This window comes from Vigna unguiculata, chromosome 5 (genome assembly GCF_004118075.2).
Source record: "Vigna unguiculata cultivar IT97K-499-35 chromosome 5, ASM411807v1, whole genome shotgun sequence".
Taxonomy (NCBI): domain Eukaryota; kingdom Viridiplantae; phylum Streptophyta; class Magnoliopsida; order Fabales; family Fabaceae; genus Vigna; species Vigna unguiculata.
The window spans coordinates 41,372,934-41,392,755 of record NC_040283.1 but is presented as its reverse complement, the minus strand read 5'-3'; the positions used below and the strand labels follow the sequence as shown (position 1 = coordinate 41,392,755).

Here is a 19,822-nt window from a genome sequence, read left to right as displayed (position 1 = left end):
TATATATATATGTATATATGTATATATATATATATGTATATATATATATAATTATAAAGGTTAATAAGACCAGTAAACCAGCATAAGGTTTTCTAAAGTTTTTTCCATTTTTCAAATCATAATTAAAGAGTTTATTTTTTGATGATAAACCAATCATCAAGGTTTTGACAATGTTTTGGTAAAGTCTAGCACTTTTGCTATTTAAAATCCCAAACGTAAATAACACCAGTGTCTTTTAAATAGCGGGAGATAAAATCTCTGCAATAACTGAGAATAGAATCAGGAGCACAAAATATAGCATGAAAGGTACCAAATAATCAAGAATGGTTCATGGCAAGAACTTTTCTGCTGTTAAAATGAATACATGACGTGAAAATAATCAAGAATCAAGAAACTTAACACCGAAGTTTAAATAAAAAGAATCACCTTCGGACGACGGAGAGGAGAATGAGTTTACACAGAACGGAGTTTACTTTTTCATTATTGATAACATCAAATTGTGTAAGTCTTCCCTATTGATTTTTTACAGCTTCTATTTTAGTCTTGCTCTTGTAGCAAAATGTCTAAAAAGTTGTGTTTGGCTTCATTTTATTAATTATTTTCAGGTACTTTAGACCAATTCTCCAGAGCTACGTTATAACACTACGCCTTGTTTATATTTTTGTGTAGGTAACTTAATCAGCTGTCATATATACATATTAAATGCGGTGTGGTGATTAACCTAACAATCAACGTTCAATCCCTAACTGCAGAGATATTGTCCCAACAAAGCTAATGTGAAATGAGATTACTTTCATTGAATAATAATATGAAACCAACATGGAAAGACAACAACTACACTTGTGACAATAGAAAAATGTCAGATTTTGTATTGGTAGCTTGAGTTGGCGAAGGAAATTAAACAAAATTTCTTAGTAGTCAACAGACACTTGAGGAAATGTTGGAATTGGAGGTAAATTCACGTCCAAGATCCCATCAAGGATATGAACAACCTGACCCATCGTTGGCCGGTGAGTCTCATCATCTTGGATACACCAGGAAGCAACGGTTGCCATTCGAGTAACCTCCTCGGCGTCAGCATTTTGTTCCAAACAAGGATCCAAAAGGCTAAGAACATTGCCACCTTGGGCAACTATGTTTGCTGCCTTGGTTGGAAAGAACCTAAATTTCCCATCTTCAGAATCAGATAACTCATAATAAGAGTTCCTCCTACCTGACACAAGCTCAAAAAGCATCATTCCATAGCTGTACACGTCGGCTTTGGCAGTGATAGGCACCCCAGAAATCCATTCTGGAGAAAGATAGTTTTTTGTTCCTCTAATTGTTGCCAGGACCCTGCTGAAATCCCTTCCAACAAGCTTAGCCAGGCCAAAGTCTGCAATCTTGGGACAAAAACCAGCATCTAGTAGAATGTTTTCTGGCTTTACGTTACAATGTATAATACAGTCTCTGCATTTCTCATGAAGGTATGCCAATCCCCTTGCTATTCCCAAAGCAATTTGGTATCTCGTTTTCCAGTCCAATACCACGAAGTTCTTGTTTTGGAACAAGTGGAAATCCAAGGAGCCATTTGGCATGTATTCATAAACTAGCAGCCTTTTGGTTCCTTCAGAGCAGAATCCATGGAGCCTGACAAGATTAACATGTTGTATTGTCCCTATTGTCCGAACTTCTGTCTGGAACTGTTTCTCTCTTTGGCCAAAACTTTCCAACTTTTTCACTGCTACCACACTGGAATCATCCAACGTTCCTTTGAAAACAGAACCAAACCCTCCACCTCCCAATTTCTCAGAGAAATTCCTCGTTGCAGCTTGCAAATCTCTGTACCCATATGCCACCAGCGAACCCTTTGCAGCCTTTCTTGATGCCACCATTCTCTTCCTTCGCCAAAGAATGGCCAAGAGAATCCCAATGCCAGCAACCACTCCCACAACCACACCGATAATCGTCCCCTTGCTGCTTTTATCATCATGATGAAACTCAGATGCTGCAAGTTTGAGATACAAAGTTTCTCCGCTACTATCATCTGAAGACAACTGTTCCACATTCAGAAGGTTGCCGACCCAAATTGAACACCCGTTACTGTCATATGCATAAGCTGCACAGGAACAGATGCTCAAGCAGATTGATTCACATTCTCCTGCATTCCCTAATCCCACAGATTGTGCACCTTTAGGTAATACCACGTTGGGAATTGCTAGGAACCCGTCCTTATTTCTGTTGGAGGCATTCGAATTCTCGCATTGCAGCTTTTCTTTCCTCTGGCACCCTCCTGAGTAATCCCCCAGATTCCAATCAGACGGTGACTTTGGCTCAAAACCCTTCAAGCAATTACAAGGCCCCATCGTTGAGAACTCGGAGCAACTCCCAAACGCACCGCAAAAGGCATATACGTCACATTGTTTTCTCGGCTGTGTCCAAAACAAGTTCCACTGCTGAGCATTCTCCAACCACGTCATTTGCTTGATCTGTCCCGTGACATCTATCAATAACCGAGATATAATGGAAGAGTTATACAAGGAGTAGGTGAAATAGCTCTCGTTCTCGTTTGACACAAACGAGAAATTGAAGATATAATTCAACCTCATCTCTGGAACCAAACTGAAAATATGTCCATTCCAAGCGCCACTTGTCCAATACTGTTCAGTCTTGTTCCGAGTAATCAAATAAGAAGTGGAGCCTTCAGGGTCTAGTTCCAGAGAGAAGAGACCCGTAGCAGGATCTTCCGTGTTCTTCCACGAAGTAAGGTATTGTGGTTTCTTTGTTTTATGGTCGAGTTTAATTTTTCCACCCGGAAGGAACGTGTCCGTGGGGTGATCAAAACTCTGCCACGAAGGCTCCGAAGCATTATCATCAGCTCTGTCTCTTAACACAAGATTCCCGGAATTTAGTAAAACAGCTTCCACAACAGAACCTGACCTAGGAGAACTGGTGTTTGTTGACCAAACTTGATTAGAAGACCCATCTAAGAGAACCAAATTACTATCTGATATTGTTAACGTGGCAGTGTTCTTATCAGGGACATGGTTGTCTCTGTTTGCAACCCAAACTATTGTTTTTTGGGTGACCTTTTTGTACCATATGCCTATATAGTAGTTAGAGGAATTACCTGGCTTGAAGAAACCCAGTTCAAAGACCCCACCTTCGGAGACGAGAGTTTGATCACCAGTGAGCTTTTTATCAGCTGAAAGGGTGGTGAGAGCAGCAAGAGAAGGATGAGTGTACAGAGAAAAGAACAGAACCAGAATAGAAAGACAGAACCTTGGGTTTGTCATGCTGTAAATCCCACTGAGCAATTGCAGCGAGCAAACAAACAAATCATGATAATAGAAGGAAATTTCAACTCTTGTTGGAACGAGTGAGACTCGTAAGAACAAACACAAACTCAAACACGAATGAGACTGTTCTTGTTTGACTATTCAATAATATGATACGTAGAACAGTCGTCCTTCATGACGCGTTCGACCCACCCGTTTTTTTAAATAATTTATATATAATATTCTAAAAAAAATCTTCATGAACAAAATATAAAATACATTAACTAACATTTAAGTTTACCACTGTTATCTATGCTATTATTTAAAAAATTATAGTTATTTATATTTCTTTTTGGTGTAATCTTTTAATTATATTGTTTTATTTTGTAGTTAAGTAGATTAATTTATTTTTAATAAGATATGATTATATTATATTATTTTTTAATTAGAAAAATTATAATTTAATAAAATATACAATCTTACAGTTTTTCGAAGTAATTTTCCAAATTTTCAATTCAAAAATAATCATATAACTCTGCAACTTTTATCTTTATATCTTTATAACATTATTTAGTTTTACTTTTTTAAATCATGATATTTTAATAAATATGACATGCATTGTCCATTTGCAAATATCTTTTCGCTAATAATATATTACGTAGATAAAAATATAAATTAGACTGTTGGTGGTAATTGGTTATATGAGAAACTTTCATAAATTTGTAAGAAAGTTAAAATTCATTTTTATATAAATTAATTTTTAATTTAATATAAAGTCAAAAAAATAGTTATGAATATTTTAATATACTTAAACTATTTATTTAAATTAATCTAAATTACAAATTTTACAAATAAAAGGGGGAGGAATTAATTAGCCAAACGGACACTAAAATGGTTGATAATGAATTTGGGCCTGACCTCAATATGAGTTTTGTTTGAACTAAGCCCAGCATTTTTTTTTTATTATACTAACGTCAGTTGTTTCAGCTTCCTCGTTTCCAAGTTGTCTCTCTGGTTTAGTATAGCGCTAAAGAGGAACGTCGTGTAAACTTGCTAAACCAGGTTAGTGATTATTCAACTTTTTCACGGATTTGGACTTCCCCTCTCACTTGTGTCTGTATCTCGAGCTCTCACTGTGGATTGTATATTTTTATTTTATTAGGGGTTGGATAACTATGTTATATGTAGTTTTACTCTATTATTTGATGGGGGATTTTAACCATATGACTATTCCTAGGTTGTGTGATTAACCTGTTTGATTCCTAGGTCAGAGTATGTTTCATAGTTCTATCAACCATTAAACAGAGCACTGCATTGTTGTTTTTTGAAAATCTTTGCGGTTCTTGATTTGTTGATTCAACATTAGCAGAATGAGGATGATGTCACATTGTGGATTGCAGCATGTACTATTCTCTCTGCAATTTAGCCTAATGATGCTAGTGGTGAGTAGGTTTCAACTTTCAAGGTTTCAATGAATTCTAAGGAAAGTCAGCATATGAAATTCTTGTTTCTCTTCTATATGCAATTTGTGGCACATTAGAGTGAATGTATGGTGGAATTAGAGATGATTGCATTGTGGTTGGACTTTGCATTGGCTTGGTCAGGATTGTTTAATTTTCCCCCTTTTCTGTTGTCTAGCGCCGTAATTGTTAACCTTGAACAATATTTATGTTTAGATCCTTTTAGTCGACAAATAAATCAGATTTAACGTGATATTTAGGAAACGTGCCCCCTTGTTTTCTAGGACAACGAGAGTGTTTAGTTTTATTGAGGTGGTTGGGCCCGAATGGTGTTGCTTTCGTAGTTGGAGTTATAGGCCTGTCACCTGACTAGTCTGTTATTAATCTTTTCATTGTATATTTGATGTCTAGTTCACAAATAAACAACAAGCAAGATGCGCTCGTTACTGTTGGAAGCTACCATCACAAAAATTTATGCCAAAAGGATGAAAAGAAGATATAAGAAAAGGCACTTGTCAAAGAAATGCTATGAAGATTTGCCAAGTATCCCTTCATTGTTGTTGGAAACTATCAGGAGAAGATATAGTGCCAAATGCAGTAAAAGAATACGCAAAAGAAAAAGAGAACTGGAGAAGGAATATTATGCAGATTGGTCTAGTCTCCCTCGCGGTATACTTGAGATGATTGCTGAAAAACTGACCTTTATCGATTGCTTATCGATCAGCAAAGTGTGTATGAGTTGGAATGCTATTCTTGGAGAAGAACTTCCTAGTTGGCAAAGGCATGGATTTCCTTGTCTCTTGGTGTCAGGTCAGCAGAACAAAGAGACCAGAACTTGTATCAGTATATTGGAGAATCGGGTTTGGGAGTTGGAGTTAGCAGAGGCAAATGGGATGTATTGTTGGGGATCATTTCGTGGTTGGTTGATTATGGTAAAAAATCTGGACTATTTCTATCTTGAAATTAACTTGTTGAATCCGTTTTCAGGAAGCCAAATTAGTCTCCCTTCAGTGTGGAACTTTTATCACAAGATAGTACCCTCTGGGCTTCCCTCTGAGAATAACTTTGTCTGCATGCTTCTACACAGCCAATGCCGTGAGTTAACCTTTTGGGTCACAGGAGCAAATTCATGGCGTAAATACAATAAATTAACAGGTGAGCCATTTGAGGATGCTGTATTTTGTAATGGAAGTTTTTATCTCCTGGCAGATGGATTTAATGTATGGCAAATTGATGTTCAAAGTATCTACTCCAACATTAACAAAGGTAATGATGATTTTGGAACACTTTCAGAGATAGAAACACGCTTTCATGAAGTAAAAAGGCCTGAGATGTTTGAGTTACAAGAAGGGGGAATATTGCATAATCGTCATACCAGTCAAATTTTAAGGTATCTTGTGGAGTCATGTGGGGAGCTTTTGCTTGTCTGTAGATATTTTAGTCCGAATCAACATACAGTGATTGAGACCCAAAAATTTGAGGTATTTGCATTGGACTTTTGTCAGTTATCATGGAAGAAGGTCGAGGATTTGGGAGATCAAATGATATTTTTGGGGAAATGTTGCTCAACATCCTTCTCTGCGAAGGAACTTGGAGTTGGAATTAAAAACAGCATTTACTTCTGCAATGATCCAACTATTCCTTGGTGGAATGAATGGGACTCTGATCATTTAAAAGGTATATCGAGCCGTTTAGGATTCAACCAGACCAACGTAAACAACTGGGGCATTTTCACTCTTGGAAATGAGGATGGTGAGCCCTTTTGCTTCCATGGTGATATAATCAATTGGGCATACACCTGGTTCACTGTTCCTTCATGGTGGTGCTATAGAAATATTCCTCCAATACGAAGCAATTAATATCGATCCCGAATATTGCAAGTAAGCAAACATGTGTTGTGGACTACTTGCCTGTGTTTTGCATGTGCATATCGTATTCGATGTTTTAGAATGCTCGAGAATTGTTGAAGATCTCTGTTTTTTTGTTGTTGTTCGAAACCTAGGCAGGTGTTTGGTGAACCTTAAAGGATTTTTCTACACAATTAAAGAACCTTAAAGGACATTAAGGTATAATTGGTATCTGTTTTGTGCATTCAATCTCTCGCCCATAAAATTATTAACGAGATATTTGGCGGTGGTTTATCTTGTCTCGTTAAATTTAGTTATTTGATATGATGATAGGACATGAATTATTATATTTATTTTGCCCTGTTTTTTGTGAGTCGTTAATTTGTATCTTACAGGAAGAAACTATCTAGGAAACAATAAGAAAATATTGCGTGCATGTGCAATATAATTGTAAAATTTGGCATATAACAAAGATACTCTATTACCTTTTTCTTTTTAATTTATTAGAGGTGTCAAATTGACACTTTATGAACCAACTCCACTCACCGATAAAAATGGCTGCTTGACGGTATTTTGGGCTTAGTTTTGCATACTTTGGTGAACTATAACCACTTGAGGCATGCTAACCTTTTCTCTTACACGTTTATTTTTCAATATTTAATTTATTTTTTCTTGATATTTTCATTTTTTTTCATTTTTTTTCTGTTTTGCTGCTATGAATTAATTAAGCTTTATTAAAAATTAATTATAAGTGTCACATTGGATTCCAACTTACATCAAGAGAGTCACTAAGACGAGAGCACATATTCCAAGTATATTTACTCAACTAAGAACCCAAAAGAGGCCAAAATCTCAACCGTGTACTTAAGGACGAACGAAGATAAAATTTATTCTGAACTAGGTACATTAATTATAGAATACATAATAAAAAATTTAAAAAATTGGTCAAGAGTTTGAAAGTGACTTTTAATTTTTCTATAAATTATTTGACGTGTTTCATTATGTTTAAGCATAAAATTTGGCAAAAAAGCTTATTTCAATGAATTAAGTCTGGGGGTTGAAGTTTTTACTTTTATAAATCATATTTAAAATACGCATTTGATAATATGGGTTTTATTTGTACGCAATTATTTTGGCTCATGATTTGTGTACAAGCATTAAATATTTTTTTAACATATAGAGCTTAAATTTTTCTTTTCTAATATAACTTTATTACACTATTGATAGATTAAAAAATTAGTTTTTATTAATTAATATAAAATTCAACAGTTTTCCTATACATAATAACACTATAATATGAGTGTAAACACATTATATAATTTCATGGGTATCATTGTGAATCATGATCGTTAGTAATTGAAAATTTTGGAATTTATCTTTTCATGAAATGAATAAAATATGTTTGACTGATAAAAAAAATTCAAGAATATTTATATACATTTTTGAAAAATAAAACATTATTATATTATTTTATTAAAATTTTTAATTTGTTATCAAATTAAAATATTTAATAAGAGAATTTTTTTAATAAATTTTTATTTTTATTTGGAAAAACATGATTTTCACCTCCAACGTTTTTTTTCCTTTAAACACAGCCTCCTAAGAGACTAATAAAAAAATAGAGAAATCACAAAAAGTTAAAATATTTTGGTGAGCGAATTTAAGCAAATGCCACGGGTTTAAAGTGGAGTATTATTTGATTGGAAAATGATCAAATGACTATTAATTTTTACTACTTTTCTTACCACTTTACGTGTCCTAACACATTCCATTTTATTTTCATTTTAGAATTTAATTAAAAGTTGAATAATGTTACAGATGAAAGTGGGAGCTCACTTTCGCGCGTGGACCGAAAAATTCTCACTTTCTCACCTTATCCCATTCTTTGAAACATTTTGAAACAAAATCTTTTTTTTTTCCACTCTTCCGAAAAATTCCCACTCTCTCACCCTTACCCCATTCTCTTTCTAACAAAACTCCTTTATCACTTCACTCTAAAAAATTCCCAAACCTCTCACGCTTCCATTTAGAAATCCCACCCCCATTCTATTTGTTGTGAACCAAGTATTGGTTTTCATTGTAGAAACTGCAGCTGGAAAAATAATTTCCTTCCAAACTTGGTGGACTTTCCAAATCTGTTGGAAAAATGAACTTAAAAGGCAAATTTTTTTCCAAAATGAACTTAAACCTCGTTTACAACCACATTGATGGGTGAATTATTGATGTGCATAGGTTGTGTTCCAGCAAGTTTGGGAGACAATTGTGTATGCAGTTGCACTTTTCAAATCTGTTTTTTTTAATTTTCCAAAAAATCGTTGGTGGATTACACCTTATTTAGTCTTAGGTTCCAAGTTAATTTTTAAAATATGTGTCAGGAAAGTTTTCCCGCAAATGCAGAAATAGTTGGTTTAGAACAAACGGGGTGTGCATAGCCTAAGGTCCACCAAGTTTGTGAGGGAATTCTGTATCCAACTACACTTTCCAAATTTGTTTTATGTTTTGTTCAGAAAGGTGACTTTTGGGTTACTAGTTAATTGGTATTAGGTTGCAAGTTAAATTTAAAAATGGGCGAGGGAAGTTCATTCATAAATGCACAAATAGTTGGTTTAGATCAAATGCGATGGGGTTTTTGATTGGTGTGCACAGCGTCCACCAAGTTTGGGAGGGAATTCTGTATACACCTGCACTATCCAAATCTGTTATTTTACTTTTGTCCAAAAAGTCGTTGGTGGGTTACAACTTAATTGGTCTTGGATCGCAAGCTAATTACCCATATGGGTCAGGAAAATTTTCCCACAACGAAACCAATACTTGGTTTATAACAAATGGGATGAGATGTGTTATTAATGTGCAGAGCCTAGGTCCACCAAGTTTAGGAGAGAATTCTTTTTCCAATTGTAGTTTCCACAATGGAAACCAATACTTGGTTTATAACAAATGGGATGGAGGGTGGGGTTCCTAAATGGAAACATGAGAGGTTTGGGAATTTTTTAGAGTGAAGAGAAAAGGGGTTCTGTTAATGGAGTAAGGATGAGAGAGTGTGAATTTTTCGGAGTGAAAAGAAAAGGGTTTTGTTTCAAAATGTTTCAAAGAATGGGATAAGGTGAGAGAGTGAGAATTTTTCAGTCCATGCGCTCAAGTGAGCTCCTACTTTCATCTGTGACATTGTTCAGCTTTTAATTAAATTCAAAAAGAAAAATAAAATAGAATGTGTCAGAACACTTAAAGTGGTAAGAAAAGTAGTACAAATTAGTATTCATTTGATCATTTTCCTATTTGATTAACCACGTTCATAAATGCAAAATTAAATCTAACGTAATTCAGAAAGTTTATGATACTTAAATTGAGTATAATACAAGTAACGTTTCTACCTAATTTGATCCTTAACTATTTTAGACAATCAATTTTCTCATTAAATAAATGAAAAAAAAACTACAAAAATGTCAAAATTGATTCATAATATTATACTTTAATAACAACATAATTCCTAATTTACTATTAAAATATCGACACAAATATACTTTAACAAAAAAAATGGTCTACAGAAATTAAAAACAAGTTGTCCATATTATTAAAATACACATTCTAGCTTTTGACTGTGATTCGCATTTATTTTTGTATAATATGCAATTAAGATATATTATTAATTTTTATCTGTAAATATTATAATGCATGTCATATAAAAATTGATTAAATATATGGACATGCAAAATTTTTAAAGTATCTAACAATTTATTTTCTTTAATGACTAAGAAAATATTGTTTTTTTTCTTCTGACGTAAAAGATTCAGTGCCCATTACGAATGTTCCTTATTCCGACCACTCCTTCCACTACGCTCTCTGCGGCTATTCTTGTAGGCTTTGGATTCTACGCTCCGCAACTTGGGAACCTCTTTTGGCCAACAACAACTTGCGTTCCAAAGAGAGAAAAAACATAGCAACAACGATGTCCAAATAATAACGTTAACCTTACCCCAAAAAACCGTAACCACTAAGCTTACGAAAACCCAGTATATTCCTACGCACTGAAACTTCTTTTGCTTCTGTACTAGCTCTTTAGCAGACTCAATCTCGGACATATTCTTTGATTCAGATACCGGTGAGTTTGAAGATGAAATCGTCGAAGACCATTCAGAGGGCTTCGTTTTCGGAATTTTACTGTCCACAAAAACATGTTTCACATCACCGGTCGATGAACTTTCTGTGTATACCGAAAAACCACGCTTTGATCCAAAACAAGTTTGGCTGTCCAGATTTTTCTTGCGAGATTTTGTATTCTGCAGGAAAAAAAGATATCCAAGATGATAATTATGTCTATAACTGCAAAAGAAAAAAAAATGTAGGTTTTATGTATAGAAAGTTAGAAACTAAAACGTACACTAATCAACACGGTTTCAATCAGCATGGCTTTAATCACCTTAGAAAACGTTGGTTTTGGAGGATGAGGAACAACCTTCCGTGGCAAATCTTGCTCTGAAAACGTGGATTTGGCGGCTGAAATTCCGGTGAAGTGTTCGTCAGCGACGGGGATGCAGGCGAAACGACGACTAGAGGAGCGATCCACGACAGCCCTAGGTTGAAGCGTGGCATCCGTATCATCCACAGGACGGAAACAGGTTAAAAATCTCTTCTTTGAAACGTTTCTCATGGTTTTCTGGTAACGCAGAGAAAGGAGATGAATGAGGAGAGATGTTAATGAATTATAAGTTATATTATTGAGTGAAACCGTAGGGAGAAGATGAAAAGAAAGAGGAGCACTTTGCGTTTGACGAAAGGGTTTTGGATTTTGTGTTGAACAGAATCTTGAAAGCCTGCAATGACATGAATGTGAGTTTGGACAATTGCAGAAAAGAACACTTTGAAGTTGGCTTAGTGTGATGAGCAAAGGTGGTTTCATAGGTTTTGGTGAGTGAGAGAGTGAGGGATGAACAAACAATAGGGCAATTTTTAGAGTATTGAGAAGAAGATGTTATCAAGGATGTGATTATGACTCCCACTTTTGGAAGAAAAATCAGAGCTTTTAAACCCAACATCATTAATTGGTTCACCTTCAAAAACGTTTTGTTTTTTATTATAAAAGCAATACGTTTTTTAATTATTTTTTTTTCTGTGTAGATAGTACTTATGATCATTTTTGTTTTTAAGTGTTTATGCATAACTGTAGCAACAATAAAAAAATTTATAAATGTTAAGGAATGTTTTCTCGAAACTAAACTGATATGTTAGAAATTTTAGATTTGATTATATTTTGTTTTCTATGGACACTTTTGTTTTTGTTCTTTTCCGTTATGTTTATTCATACTGTCCTCATTGTTGTTTATTGAAATTATTAGTATTTTAGTCTCCCCCAATATATTAAGAATAAATGTTCGTTTTATATAACTGTAGTTTACAATGAATTAAGTGATTACACAATTATACTATACTATAAATAAAATTTAGAATAAATATATATATATATATATATATATATATATATATTTAGTATATATCATAGTTTTGGTTTGTAATAAACAATTTATAAAATGCGATAAAAGATATTTTAAACTATTGATAATTCCTTTTAACAATATAGAAATTTAATTTAGGAACATATATATGAAAACGATGGATGAAATAAAATAAGAGGTTATAAGAAAAAAATTCTTGAGAACATTTTATTGAATAAAAACTTTTAAAGATGCCAAACCCAAATACTAACACTGGAAATGTCCAAAACACAAGCGTTGACCATAATCCTCGTGTACATGGAACTGTATTTCATCGAAGAGTACAATTATGTCACTAGCTGTGACAGCAACCATGCCATAAAATGGCCCATAAGAGACCTTGTGTATATTGTGAAGAGGGATTCAATCATTCAAAAAATAATTTTGAGAGATTTATTCCTTAAGCTCGCATTTATTTGTTTTTTCTTAATCTAAGAGAATTATTCCTAATTATAACTGTAAAATTGTGCATTAAAGGAGATGCAACCTCCTTGTATCTTTTTAATCCGGATTCTCTCTTGGATTTTTTTTTACTGTTCCACTACTGTATATTCATAATACATTACTAATTTTGATATTTTAAAATATATTAAAAAGATATTTAAAATATCAACACAGTGTATTATTAATGCTTAGTAGAGGACAATATCCAAAAAATCAATAGAAAATTTGGTCTAATTTTTTTCTAACATGTTTTAGGATTTGAATCTTAAATTCATATATATATATATATATATATATATATATATATATTGTTTTGATATGCATTGATGTAACATATCCGATATTTGTGACATTATTTCGCTAGCGGTATGCTGTTATTTCAGGGTTATATCTTGTACTGTTAATTTTCTATAAAATATTTTAAACTTGTTTCAATAGGTTCAAGGTATAAAATAATTCAAAGTCTTATTTTGACCAATTAAAATTGGGTGGCTATATTTTTATTTTGACAAATCATATTTAAAATAGGCATTTGAATCGTGAACCTTGATTTTTATTGATTTATTATACCTGCACAATTACTACATATGAAATATTGCTTTAGTTTTTATGGCTTAATTTATGTCTAATATAATTTTCACACTTAATTTATAATTAGAAATACTATACAGTTGTTATAAAAGTGAATAATTTTTACCATTTATAATGATATAATTGAATACCATCAATGTCGTTAAATGAAAACATTATAGGTTCTTCTTGAAACTTAGAAGAAATCCAGTAACTTATGAAGTAAAGAAACTGGATAGAAAACTTTTATAAAAATCTATAATAACATAAAGAATTAAGCGTCTATTTGAAGCATTTTATACATAAAATTAAGCACAAAAACAATTCAGGAAACTTATGATCCATAAATGCGTCTCATGCAAGTAATGGGTTCGTCTAAAAAAAATCTTCATAATTTAAGACTGAAACATACATGTAACAAAAAGTATCTGTCAAATACTAGTGATTAATCTACAACTCGGAAATACATTGGATTCACAAAAGCAAAGTTAAAAATACATAGGGGGAAAGTAACACGAACAAGTGCTTCAGGTTCCACAACTACAGAATATTTGCTAAACAAGAAAAGTTTAACGTGGCAAAAAGAACTATAGTGTGTCTCGGTTTTGTGCTTAAGGAACCATTACTTTTAAAGAAAACCCTCAAGCACAAAAACGAGTATCTTTCGTATCATTGCTTTGGATTCTGCGTCGCAAAACTTGGGAATCCATTTTATCCAGCAACAGCTTGCATTCCAAAGAGGGAAAAAACACAACAATATTGGTATCAAAATAATAACACTAATCTTACCCCAGAACACCGTAATTGCTAAGGTTACAAGAACCCAGTATATTCCTACGCACTGAATTTTCTTTTGATTCTCTACTTGGTCTTCACTGCACTCACACTTTGACATGCTATTTGATTCAGATAGGGACGAGTCTGAACATGTAATCGGCGACGACCATTCTTGAAAATCTGCGACCACAATAGCCTCTTTCTCATCACCGGTTGATGAACTTCCTGCGTGTTCTACCGAATAACCACGCTTTGATCCAAAACGATTTTGGCCATGACCGTTTTTATTGTGAGCTCTTCTATTCTGTGAGGCAAAGATATTGAAGACAGTTAACATATATCTTTTTTATCTGAATATAGTATCTAAAAAACCCAAGTAAGGTTGATTTATAAGAAGCAACACGGCTTCAAACACCGCAACTTAAATCACCTTAGAAAACGTGGGCTTTAGAAGATGGTCCAAAAACGTAGCTTTGGTGGCTGAATTGTTTTTCATACCATGTTTATCTGCGATGTGAATATATAGAAAACCAGGAATAACAGAGCGATCAACAACAGCTATACACTTGAGCATGGCATCTATATCAACCACGGGAGGGAAACAGGTTAACGCAGAGAAAGGACACAAACTATGAATAATAATAGGTATTTGGGAGTTGTGAATGGACCTATAATAAGTTATATTATTGAGTCAAACCATAAGGAAAAAGACGAAAACTTTGTATTTGACGAGAGGGTTTTGGATTTTGGTGTCAATATATTTTTAGAACGAAGAAAAGTGATTTTAAGAATAATTCAACCTTATAAAATTTGTTTTCAAAAAATATTCTTTGATTCTCATTTTTGGATTTCTTTTTAATTTTTTTATGTAATATAAATTATCATTAATCAATATACTACTATCTTTTCCTTTAAACAATCAATAATACTATTTTCCAATTCAATTTTTAATGTTAGATTGATATTAACTATTAATTGCTATAAAATTGTTTTTTTCTTTAAATAATATATAACTTTTAACATATCTCTTTTATATTTATAATATATATATATATATATATATATATATATATATATATATATATATATATATATATATATATATATATATATATATTAAGTACGAGAATAAATAATAATAAATGGTTTATGGAATAATACATTTAATAAACAAATTTTTTTGCTAAATTAGACTTTTGTTTTTCGATAAAAAATAGATTTTAAGTGTAACTTACAAAAGGTGATGTATCTGGTTATATGTTATGAAAGATATTCAATGGTATCATAGAAAAAAAAAATCATAATGAACTAAAATCGGCCTTTACGTACAAGGATGGGTGTGTTGGCACAAGGATGGGCTTTTGAACATGAACCACGTTAATGAATGAATATATTAAAACCGTTTATATATCTGGTTGGACCAATTTCAAGCATTGTATAAGTAATTGTATAAAAGACATTGTGAAGACCCATATGGAGATGGGAAATTTGTTTCGAATAATTCTTTTTTTTTAACAAGACGAGTATGAATGGAGAATAAGATGTATCATTTTGGAATTTTAGACATGAGAGTTGACACGAAGAAAGGGATGACAAAAATTAAAGGATTAAATATATTTTTCGTCATCATTTTTGTAGTATTTAGTGTGGATGATCCTCATTTTGATAGAATATTTAAAATGATCCTTGTTTGTATCAAATGTTTAAAATGATCCTCAATTTTGCTATTCATATTTTATTTGGTCTTTTTCTGTGATGTCCTTGAAGTTAGTATATAGGTGACACTGTTTGTATTATGTTGTATTGGGATGTGTTACGTATATTGTACAAATGGTTAGGTTACTGATTTAGACGACGTCACAGAAAAGGACCAAATAAAATATGAATTGCAAAAATGAGGACCATTTTAAACATTCGGTAAAAATGAGGATTATTTTAAACATTCTGCCAAAATGAAAACTATCTGCAACAAACACTACAAAAATGAAGACGAAAAAGATATTTAAGCCAAAACGAAACTATAAATGTGTGAATACTTGGTGTTACCAGTTAGTAGTATAGTAATTTAAAAAATGTTTCATATAGTATTGTTATGATGTCTTTTTTTTTGAAACATCTGATAGAAAAGTTAGACATAACTAATCATATAACAAAACTATATTAGGTAGACAAACTAATTAATTTATTGATATCAGCGCTATAAACAAAATATTGATTAGATTAGTAATAATTAAATAATACTATTTAATGAAATAATTAAATAATAAAAAACAATAATGTTTTTTGAAATGTATAGTAAAAAATCAGTAAAAATACATGCGCATGTGTGTCTTTTTTTGTTAAATTATAAAATGATTTTTATTAAAAATAATTATAAAAATAAATAATTTATATAACTTTTTCTAATATAAATAATTTATTATTATAAATAATTTTTTGATCTAAAAAAATAGTTATGAAAAGGATAAAAATGAAAAATAAAATTTTTATTACGAGTAATTATTTAAATTTTTAAAAAAATGTTATCAAAGGATAAATTGAAAAAAATATGAAAGAAAGAATTATCTTTATATAATAATATGTCTGTATCATAATGTTATTTATCATTAAATATATTTATATTAAATTAAATCAATACTAATATTTATCTTTCCATGATATATGTGTGAAATATATTTTGGTCCCGTGTGTAACATGTTACTTTCTATACTAATTTTTTGTAGGTTTAGCATGACTTATTATTAACATACTATTTTTGTAAAGAATATTTATAATATATTGGTATACATGAAATTTTTATCTACATAAATGTTATCGTTGTCAATAATTATCTTGTCAAAGAGCTAGAAATATTAGTAAGAATAAATATTTTATTATTAAATCATATATATATATATATATATATATATATATAAAAGATAAAGATGAAAATATATAAGTCTCCAAAATAATCAACCTTTTTATATTTTCTTTTATTTCCGTTTTGCATGGATGTAACTTCTCGCTACTAAATTTTAAAATTTTAGTATCAGTTTAATATGTAATTTAAAAGCGGTTTGAACCGTAACTATTTTTTTTAGTTAGTGAACCAACATAGAATTTCACATAACAAAAACACTATAATGTTGGTCTTTTATAACTGTCAAAATAATTGTCACTAAAATAAAAGTTGATTTTAATTGCCGTTAAAAAAAAATTATACTTAATAATCAGTAACGATTGTAACTGCTAGTAATTTCAATAATTTAAAAAATTTAATGACGAGTGTAATTGCCGTTAAGTAAATTTTAAAATATTATATTTAATTTTTAACAACTCGCCAGTAAATTTAATAATTTTAAAGATTTAATGACAGTTGTAACAATTGCTAAGATAATTTAAAAAAATTATATTTAATATAACGATAGCTGTAATTGCCAGTAAATTTAATAATTTAAAAGATATACTAAGGAATTTAACTATCGATAAAATCATAAATTTTTTTAAATGAAATCTAAAATCCATTCATCAATTGCCTTCGAGCGAAATTCCAATTCAGCACACATTCAATTTAATAACATGTGATTCGACACATTGTTAATTTTTCCATTTATTTACTATTATTTAGTAAAGTCCATGAATGCAAGCTTTTTATAGGAAACATGCTTTTATGTTATATATATTTATATAAACTGACAACTTTGATTACAACTTACAATATGAATAACGATTAATAAAATTAAATCCACATAAATAAATCTAATTTATTTTTGCTACTATGTTCTTCATGTTTTCTTAATTATTATGCAATTTTATAATCAAATACTCTATTGTTTCAAGGTATTTTTTAATTCATCCATGTCATTTTTTATGTAATCAAGTTCATATTTTCAATTATTTAAGTTTCACTGTTGATTAAGGTTAAGGTTAGGTTTTCTCATAACTATTCTGCATCATTTAAACTTCCATATAACCTAATTAAAATGGATTTTACATGCTTGAATAAAATTATATAAAAGGGTAAGACATGTTGGGCCATTTGCGGAAAACTATATATAAGTACTTTACTTCTGTTTAGAAATTAGCTTGGTTTCAATTCTTTTAAACATTTTCTTTATGTAAGTGCATGTTATCCTATGTCTTCTCACGTGAATTCCCCTCATTTAAACATTTTAACTATTTTTCCAACAAAGTATAAACAATATTATTATTCTCCAAAATTTAAATATCTTAAAATTTGGATGACACAAAAATATATAAATTCATTTTATGAGACTATTGAAATTAGCGCACTAAGGCCTACCTTAGACAATGATATAAAATAATGTAACATAAAATTGACGGATAATAATGATAGTTTGTTATTTTTCATGTTTGTTATAAATTTTTATTTATCTTTTATCATGTATTTTGTATGAAAAGATGTCAGATTAAAATTTATTTTTTAAGATATATGTAATTAGTTTATTGATGAGTTGTTTTTGTGAAAAGTAGAAGATTGGAGAAAAATGAAGAATTATCTTCAGGTCGTTCAGCTAAAAATAGAAAGATAGATTGCTCATAAAAAAAACACTCACTCACTCAATGACATACATCCTAGCATAACATATGTGTTTTCAGAGTATGAAGTAAATTATAGTTTTTTAAATAATTTTTTATTTATTAAATAGAAATACATCTTATAAAATTGTATAATTTTTTTTTACTATTTAGGAGTCATTAATTCGACTAAATATAATATACTAAAATTAGTATTCATTAATTTTAATTGGAATAAAAATAATTTTTTTAAATGACGTATAATATTTTAAAATTATTTAATTGTATAAATATAAATATCGTAAAGATAAAATAATTAGCAAACGATAATTGAAATGTATTTCAAATACATTCAAACAATTTTCTCAAGGCTGATTTATATATAAATCAAAAGTTTATGAAAACAAATCGGCAAAGTTACAATTATAGTTTAGAAAACAAAGAATAATGTAAACAATACTAATTTCTTTCCATCCCTTACAGTAATAAGTTTAGGTTATTAGTAGATAATAAGGTTCTCTATTTGTTAACAATTTAAATAATTATATTTTTTTAATGTAAATCAAGAGTATTAATTTATCTTTTTGAATCAAGAAACACGTAATATTAGCAAATATGATTTAATATATTAATTTTTGTTTTGTTTTGCTTAAATATAAATTTATTTTACACATTTTATGTGTAATATCTTATAAAATTATATAATTTATTGTTAAAACTTTCACATATGTAATTAATACATAATTTTACTGCTTATTAACTAAAGTTATGAATATAAATATAATATTACTATGTGTGTGTATGTGTGTATCTCTTAAGTATATCAATAAAAAAAATATATTTAATAGTCTAGTAACTTGAATTTTTTCTGTAAATTATCTCTTAAGAACACTTATTTATCCAAACTCCTCTAACACTTATAAGTCAATTTTTGCTTTCAACTTAAAACAACACTTTTAGGTAGTTGGGAAAAAACAGTGTCAAATATAATCATTGTTGACTCTAGAGACTTTCAAACTCCAGTTTAAATAGCTAGCAAAGAAAAAAAAAATGTGTATGTGTTCCACGTTTGAAGTTAGAAACAAATCCTGTACCTTACAACAACAAGGAACATAATAAATTATCTAAGAATAACCTAATAAATTATCAACAAATGAAGTTCAAATTTCATTTCCTATGTCAAGTAGATTATTTTTGGTTTTTTAAGATTAATTATTCAGTTAATCGTTAAAAAATATTAAATTAGTTATTTGATTTGTGTAAATTGATCTTGATTTAAAAAATTAATACAATTTAATCTTTTTATTAAATTTTTCTAAACAGATAAAAAAGTTTCACCAATATCGAAGCCGTTAATAAAGATTATTTATTTTATTAATATAATTAATATAATCTAAATATCAAATTTGATGAAAATTTCATGATTCAATTTTTAGAAAATTTAGTAAAAATAGTCAAAT

The 19,822-nt window shown here is 30.4% G+C and overlaps 2 protein-coding genes across 4 annotated transcripts; one reads left to right on the top strand and one right to left on the bottom strand.

Moving 5' to 3' along the window:
* Positions 1-777: 777 nt before the first annotated feature.
* LOC114185135 (G-type lectin S-receptor-like serine/threonine-protein kinase At2g19130) lies at positions 778-3,401 on the bottom strand. Its single transcript, XM_028072671.1, has one exon. It carries the CDS (start codon positions 3,273-3,275, stop codon positions 912-914), a length of 2,364 nt encoding a protein of 787 aa, XP_027928472.1. The 5' UTR covers positions 3,276-3,401; the 3' UTR covers positions 778-911.
* An 835-nt stretch (positions 3,402-4,236) lies between these two features.
* Positions 4,237-7,003, top strand: LOC114183942 (F-box protein At2g05970). 3 transcript variants are annotated; one of them, XM_028071145.1, is made up of 3 exons: positions 4,237-4,319; positions 5,129-5,872; positions 6,011-7,003. In XM_028071145.1, exons 2-3 carry the CDS (start codon positions 5,152-5,154, stop codon positions 6,574-6,576), a joined length of 1,287 nt encoding a protein of 428 aa, XP_027926946.1. In that variant the 5' UTR covers positions 4,237-4,319; positions 5,129-5,151; the 3' UTR covers positions 6,577-7,003. The 3 variants fall into 3 exon arrangements, with proteins under 3 accessions (XP_027926946.1, XP_027926944.1, XP_027926945.1); XM_028071144.1 differs by adding an exon at positions 4,627-4,699 and having other exon boundaries at positions 4,260-4,319; positions 5,129-7,003; XM_028071143.1 differs by having other exon boundaries at positions 5,129-7,002.
* Positions 7,004-19,822: the final 12,819 nt, after the last annotated feature.

Excerpts from the sequence above, each read along its gene's own strand:
- LOC114183942 (XM_028071144.1), top strand. The coding sequence starts at position 5,152 with ATGCGCTCGTTACTGTTGGAAGCTACCATCACAAAAATTTATGCCAAA.
- LOC114185135 (XM_028072671.1), bottom strand. The coding sequence starts at position 3,275 with ATGACAAACCCAAGGTTCTGTCTTTCTATTCTGGTTCTGTTCTTTTCT.